General features: G+C 41.2%; 1 protein-coding gene across 1 annotated transcript; it reads left to right on the top strand.

Moving 5' to 3' along the window:
* The first annotated feature begins 3,815 nt into the window (after positions 1–3,815).
* On the top strand, positions 3,816–7,384 carry Tigd4 (tigger transposable element derived 4). Its single transcript, XM_005080087.3, has one exon. It carries the CDS (start codon positions 5,738–5,740, stop codon positions 7,277–7,279), a length of 1,542 nt encoding a protein of 513 aa, XP_005080144.2. The 5' UTR covers positions 3,816–5,737; the 3' UTR covers positions 7,280–7,384.
* Positions 7,385–7,645: the final 261 nt, after the last annotated feature.

Genomic DNA, 7,645 nt, shown 5'->3' with positions numbered 1-7,645 from the left:
TACACAGAATAAGACTCTGTCCAAAAAATATCATTCAATGGTACAGTAGTATTTTAATATAGAGATTATATATTAGTTTATTTAATTAACCTTTTGTGGTACATTTAGATTTTTCCAGTTCTGCCTATAATGTATAGCCCAAAAAATATTATGTACCATGGAGAATCTAGGCTGACCTCCAATGACTTCCACCTTGTATTTTTCCCTTCCTGTAAACATGATGAGATAGCGCTCCCATAATCATGTAATATTACCTTCGAGGGGATTTTTACAGGCATAGTTAAGGTAGCTAATTAGTTGGCTTTTCAGAACTAACAGGGAGCTAATCTGGGTGAGCCTAACTAACGTGACCACATGAACCCTTTAACAGCAGTTAGGAGAGGAAGTCAAAGAAAGTGAGGGTGTACAAGAGCTTGGACAGGAGGGGCATTCTCTGCTGTGAGTGAAGAAGACTAGAGACAGAAACATGCCAGGGCCTTCAGTCCTACACAGCAAGGAATTAAACTCTGAATGACCCCAGTGAGACTCAGAGCCTCTCAATAAGAGACTGGCATCCTGCTCTCTGCTTGGTGAGACCCAAAAGACCCAATCAACTTTCCTGGGCTTCTCACCTATAGACATATGGGATAATGGATGGTTGCTGGGCTGGGAAGAGCTCTATCAACAGTCCTTCCTGCCGAGGTGAGAGGACCTCGTAGACCTCTTGTAAAGACTCAGCTCCCAGTACCCACATGGCTCACAACTACCTGGAACTCCAATTCCAGACAGAGTTTTAGATACAGACTTTCTCTATTAAAGTTTCTCCTCTCCTATTGCTCATTTGCCTCCCATAAGTTTTGTGCCAATTTAAGTGCCTCCTAACAACGAAGGTAACCATGCCCTGGAAAACACTAGATGCTACCATACTCACAGGCAAAAACAAAACTATAAAAGAGGACTCATTATCACCTGGAGGGTTCTTTAGGGAAATGCCTATTACTTACTTTAACTGTTGACATCGAGAAAGTATTCTCTAATTTGTAGGACAGCATTTTTCGGCCAAATATGTTTAAAGGGGAAATGAATACTGAACTTATTAAAAGGATGAAAATTTTCAGTAAATATTAGTTACTGCCATTATTCCTTGCAAAAACCAACACCAGCCATGATTCCATGGGAGGCTGGATAACATTCATTTTATTAACTAGGTAGTATTAATGATTATAGTATTGTAGGTTAAAGGTCTGGTTCGTCTGGTTTACACCACATATTTGATAGCTTTAGGAATTTGTTGTGCTTTGCTATGAAAATTTGACTTGTTTGTTGAAGGAAATGATACTGTTGACTCAAGAAGGAAGTTAAATATCTTCCTAAATAAAGATACTGACCAAGATGACCTGGTCTCTATGACTGCATCTATGGGCAGTGTTCATTATCTGAAGTGCTCACACAAGGGTGAGTTTTTATTTAGAATATTTGCATAGATTCTACAAGTTGAGCATCGTTAATACATAAATCCTCTGGATTTAAGATTTGGAGACTACAGATTTTCAATCTATTTTTTTATTATTGTTGCTTTAATTGGGATGAACAAAGAGGAGTTCAAGTTATCGTTTCTGTGTTCAAGTTATCGTTTCTGTGCCCCTGTTTATTTTTTGACAAATGAAATAAAGTGGGAGAGAGGGAGATGTTTTCTGAATGCTAATATCAAAACTAGTAAAAGCAAAATATTTACATAGATAATAGTCAACAGATTTGTAAGAAAATATGCAAGGAGTCCCCATATAAAAAATGTTCTAAGATTGAGGGGGCTCAGTCAAATGGTCAAATTCTGTTTACTTAGAAAGTCTAGCTTTCCCTAAAAGTCAGCTAAAGATGTTATGGGTGTTACAGCATTCATAATGGTTCATTCTCCTATAGAAACCTGATATTGCCTGTAGAATGTATTGGAGAAGTGGATCAGTGTTTAAGAACACTTGTTCTGCCAGGCATTGGTAGCACACACATTTAATCACAGCACTTGGGAGGCAGAGGCAGGCAGATCTCTGTGAGTTCGAGGCCAGCCTGGTCTACAGAGCGAGTGCCAGAACTCCAAAGCAATACAGAGAAACCCTGTCTTGAAAAACAAACAAACAAAAAAAGAATACTTGTTCTTACCTAGGACCCAGGTTTGGTCCCCAGCACCCACATGGCAGGGCAGGTAACCATTTGTAACCCCAGTTCCAGGGGATCCAGTGCCTCTTCTGACCTCTGAAGACTCCTGGGCCAATGCAGTGTGGGCACACACACACACACACACACACACACACACACACAATAAAAATAAACATTTTTAAAGTTATTGTAAGCTCTGTGTAGGTACTATAAGTGTTGGCTTGGTTTGGTGCAAAGTAATGAAAATATAAATTATGGTCAGAGAAGGCCCTATCAATATGATTCAAGTATTCTCTAATATAAAGAATAGAATGCAGACTGGATATTTTTTGTTTGTTTTTGTTTTGTTTTGTTTTTGTTTTTCTGACACAGGGTTTCTCTGTGGCTTTGAAGGCTGTATATTAAAAAGACTAGATTCTGAACTGAATTCCAGTCACATTATAACTGTGTGCCCATTAAAACCTAGGTTTACCTCCCTCCTTAGTTTCCTGAAATGTAGGCAGCAAAGCAATGTGAAAGCCAAAGCCATGCTGATGTTATTAAGACCCTTTTTGCAACAACAATTTAGAAAAACCAAATCTATGCTATAATTCCTGTTATTTAAATTTTCTCCTTTAAGTTGGACAACAGGTCAGAAGAGTTTTAATAAGAACTTTTGTGTGAGCTGAGCACATCTGTAATCCCAACATTCAAGAAGCCTAGGTACAAAGATTATGAGTTCAAGGCCAGTCTAGAGTCTCCAGGAAGATTATGTCTCAAAAAAAAAAGCATAAAGATGTAGCTTGTTGTCTAGGAAGTCTAGAGACACAGCAGAAAGACTAGAGTGCCCCCATAATAATGTGCACTTGATATATTAGCTTCTTGTTGTCTTGGCCACAGCATGCCCAGAATATATTCTGGAAAGAGAGCTGGCGTCTAGGAGGTGATTATGAGCCTGTCTGGAGCTGTTGTAGAATATTACTTTAACTATATGAAAATGTGTTATATTTGTTTATATTAGAAAATATTGCTTTATGTAAAGGTGTGTTGAATTTGTTTCTCCTTGCCTGCCTAAGGCACCTGATTGGTCTAAGAAAAAGTTGAACAGCCAATAGCTAGGCAGTAGAGGGATAGACAGGGCTGAGAGGAGGAGGAATCTAGGAGAGAGAGAGGGAGAGAGAGGGGGAGACAGAGGGGGCAGAAGAAGAGAAGAAGAAGAGGAGGAGGAGGAAAGACTGTGGGATGGAGAAAGAGAGAGAGATGCCCCAACCAACCCAACCAGCCAGACAGCAGCCAGTCAGGAAGACACAGAGTAGGGCATATAGAATGAAAGAAAGATTAAAAAGCCCCAAGGCAAAACATAGATTAAGAGAAACAGTTTAAAATAAGTTATGTGACAAGCATAAGCTAAGGCTGAGCATTCGTAACTAATACTAAGTCTCCGTGTCATGATTTGAGGGCTGGCAGTCCGAGAATGTCAGCTATATGGAGCCCTATGGCTGGGTTCTCACCGCTGCTGCTTAAAAAGAATGAGGCTTGGCAAGGAAGAGGGCTCATCTGCTAAGAGTGCTTGCTCAAGCATGAAGGCCTGTGCTAGAGCTCTAGAACCTACCTAATAAGCCATGCAATAGCTTCATGACCTGTAACTTCAGTGTGGGGGTGGGGGGGCTGGGGGTGGAGATAGATGGCCAGCCTCGATAAAAACGGTTAGCTCCGGGTTCAAAGAGAGACTGTGTCTCAAGGAAAGTAGGTAAAGAAGAGGACACCCAATGTCATCCAGTCTCAAACACACACACACACACACACACACACACACACACACAGAGAGAGAGAGAGAGAGAGAGAGAGAGAGAGAGAGAGAGAGTCACACAAACACACACGCACCCACACACGCACACATGCACAGAGAGAGAACACTGTTTCCAGTCTATTTTTAAGTGTGATTCATGTCCCCAAATCTGCAATTTACAGATGAAAAGATTGAAAGAGAAGACTATGATTATGAAATCATCAGCCCACACCCATTGGGCACTTTCTTTAACAAGTTCTGCGGGTTGCATACTGTTAGACCTAGCCAGCACTTGAAAGGCTGAAGCAAAAGGATAGCAAGCCCAAGGCTAGCTTGGACTATATGCCAGGATGTGTGTGTGTGTGTGTGTGTGTGTGTGTGTGTGTGTGTGTGTGTGTGTGTTAGAAGCTATGTTAAGTGCCTGCTGCACTGTCTCAGAGTCTTACTGAGTATGCAGCAACTCTATGAAGTCAGTCCTGCAGTTTCTCCCCTTTTACAGATAAAAGAGCTGAGGCTTTTAAGTTAAGTGACCCAGTACTAAGTGGCAGTCACATTTTAAGATCCATCGTGCACCAAAGCCCATGTCTTTATACCATGACAAGTCACTTTTCCACACATAGACAGTAGAGAGCCTGAAAGGGTAAGAACTATGGTCACTCTACTTCCTATTTTAGTATAGATAATATCCTACATTATATCCTCTTAATGTGTTTATTATGATGCATGGTCTCAACAACACTGACATGTATAGTCAGGTGCTGTACTAAACTGATGTAAAAATTTCTGGACTGTTTAAGCTTTGAGGGAGAATGGGGTTTAGATTTTTTTAAGGAACTGTCAATCACTTGATTTGAGTATTTCAGTGAAGCAGACTGCTATGGAGAAGACTGTCTCCCGTGTGCTATTAAAAATTGAGCTCATGACTACTGTCTGTCCTTTTAGAAGACTCAGAGGCTGCAGTCTGTGACCTCATGTAGAAAACAGCCACCGAGGCTCTAGCCAGGATCATTTTTAGGTCTTTAATTTTGGCAAGCACACATTTGAAAAGCAGATTAAATTCGTCCAATTTGTTTTAGAAGTATATATTACGAAGCACAGGGAGGCTCCGAACCCACAAGGCAGATCTGGAGAAGTTTTAATGGCGAGCTGTTCTGAAGGTAAACATTCCCCTGGAAGCCTTGGTTGCTGCCTGCTCAGAAACTTCTTCCCATCTGTTTCATTGTCGTGCAGCGTGTCATAGTATTTTCTTGGCATCCACTTGACATATTGCTAAAATGCTACCTTTCCCCCTGTCATTTTCAAGAAAAACTTAGAAGTATGCCACTTTTCCCCCCTGTAACTTTGAGGAAACTAGAACACAGCAGGTGGTGTTTCACGTGGACACTTTTGAAAGTTTGTTTCTTCTTACCTCCAAAGCCCTCTGTGGAGAATTAGTAGAAGGTTGAAGCATGCATGGATAAAATGGATCGTCTTAAAGGATTGCTACTCCAAAAATACATCAGCAGGACTGGGCAGGTTTGACTTAATGAGATTCCTATTTTAGCTTGACTCCTGGAACTCTGAAGAACTATAAATTGAGCCACACAAGACCCTGGGAAGGAGGCGCCTCTTTGGGTCGCATATAGAATTTCCTTCAGACTCTGAAAAGATATGTCTAGTTGTCAGTTTCCTAAAGAATTAGACTGTTGATATTTAGCAATTTTAATACAGGAAAGGATAGATAGAAATCCCTGGCACATATTGCACTGATAACCAAATTTGGTTACAGAAACTGGTACTGGGAGCTCAGAGACGAGGTCTGCACCAGGGACGAGGTCTGCACCAGCGGCCGCTGAGATGGCAGAGGCTCCTGCAGAAGCCGTGACTCAGCCAGTAACCGTGAAGAAAAAGAAGAGTTTGTCCATTGAGGAAAAGATTGACATCATAAACGCAGTGGAAAGTGGCAAGAAAAAGGCAGAGATCGCAGCTGAATATGGAATAAAGAAGAATTCATTGTCTTCCATTATGAAAAACAAAGACAAAGTTCTGGAAGCCTTTGAGTCCTTGAGATTTGATCCGAAGAGAAAAAGACTGAGAACGGCGTTTTATACGGATCTGGAAGAGGCATTGATGAGATGGTATCGGATTGCCCAGTGTCTAAATGTTCCAGTTAATGGTCCGATGTTGCGTCTGAAAGCTAATGATTTTGCCCAGAAGCTGGGACACAATGACTTTAAGTGCAGCAACGGTTGGCTGGACCGTTTTAAGTCCAGGTACGGCTTGGTATTCAGAGCTCAACCTGTAGAAGCCACGGGAATATCTATAGACCCTTCCACTGTCTGGTACCAAAATGTGCTTCCTTATTACTTAAATGATTATCATCCCCGAAATGTTTTCAATGTAAAAGAGACTGGACTGCTTTATCGCATGTTACCTACAAATACATTTGCATTTAAAGGAGAGACATGTTCAATTGGAAAGTTGTGCAAAGACAGGATAACGCTAGCAGTCGGTACAAACATGGATGGTTCCGAGAAGCTTCCTTTGCTTATTATTGGGAAAAACCGAACTCCACGTTGTTTCAAAGGTGTAAAATCATTGCCTGTGCATTATGAAGCTAGCAGAACGGCATGGATGACTGCAGCCATATTTGAGCAGTGGATGCGGAAGCTTGATGACAAATTTCAAGCCCAGCAACGAAGAGTGGTGATTTTTGTTGATTCTTTTCCAGCACATCCAGAGGTGAAAAACCTAAAGTCTATTGAGTTAGCATTCTTCCCATCCTGCTTGTCTTCCGAATTTGTAGCTATGAAGCAGGGTGTTATTAAAAGCCTTAAAATCAAATATCGGCATTGTCTTATCAAGAAATTTTTAAGTTCTGTTGAAAGTAGCAAAGAATTTACATTTTCGCTGCTAGATGCGGTTGATACATTGCATCTCTGCTGGAGAGCTATAACCCCAGAGACCATCGTTAAAAGCTATGAAGAAGCGGGGTTCAGGTCCCCCAAAGGGGAAAATGATACGCCGCATTCAGAGAGTGACGCTACTTTTGACCTAGCTGCCCATGCTCTGGGAGCAGGAGTCGAGCTTCCCGAAGGCTTGTCCATAGAGGAATACGCTGCCCTGGACGAGGATCTAGAGACCTGTGAAGCCACCCCAAATGATGATGCAAGTAAACCAGATGAAACTGGTTTCTATGTGTCTGATGAGGAGGAGGAGGAGGAGGAGGAGGAGGATAGTGGAGCTCCAGAAGTGGACCCACCCTTACCATCCAAGAATGAAGCAATCGAAGCTGTAGGCACACTTAAAAGATTTCTTAGAAGTCACGAGATGAATGATGAACTCCACAATTCTTTAGCAGACCTTGAAAACTTTATTAACGCTTTGTCACCTAAATAGTCATGGATTGTACATCTGCGGAGCAGGAACTTTCCCCCGTGTGTTTTATTATGTAAGGAACATAAAAGGAAAGTATCAATTAAATAAGAAAAGAGAAAAACCTAATAATCCTTGGCTTAATTGCAACAGCCTTTGATCTGAATAACAAAGCTCCTTGGTAAAGAATGACTAAGTAAAACTGCAAAATTCCATTTAGCAGGTTTGGGGGCAATAAAACTGTGTTCAGAGGCTTTGTGCTTGAAAGGGACACAGGGTGTGTGTGAAAGAACTCATCAGCTGGCTAACTCACATGCATGAAATTGCTGGTTTTCATTTTCTTTGTTTTCAAGTTCAGATCATGTTATAGAATATCTTAGTTTATTTATA

Source organism: Mesocricetus auratus, unplaced genomic scaffold, assembly GCF_017639785.1.
Source record: "Mesocricetus auratus isolate SY011 unplaced genomic scaffold, BCM_Maur_2.0 Super-Scaffold_100009, whole genome shotgun sequence".
In the NCBI taxonomy this organism is placed as follows: domain Eukaryota; kingdom Metazoa; phylum Chordata; class Mammalia; order Rodentia; family Cricetidae; genus Mesocricetus; species Mesocricetus auratus.
The sequence above is the reverse complement of the archived record's forward strand: the minus strand, read 5'-3'. Positions and strand labels throughout refer to the sequence as shown.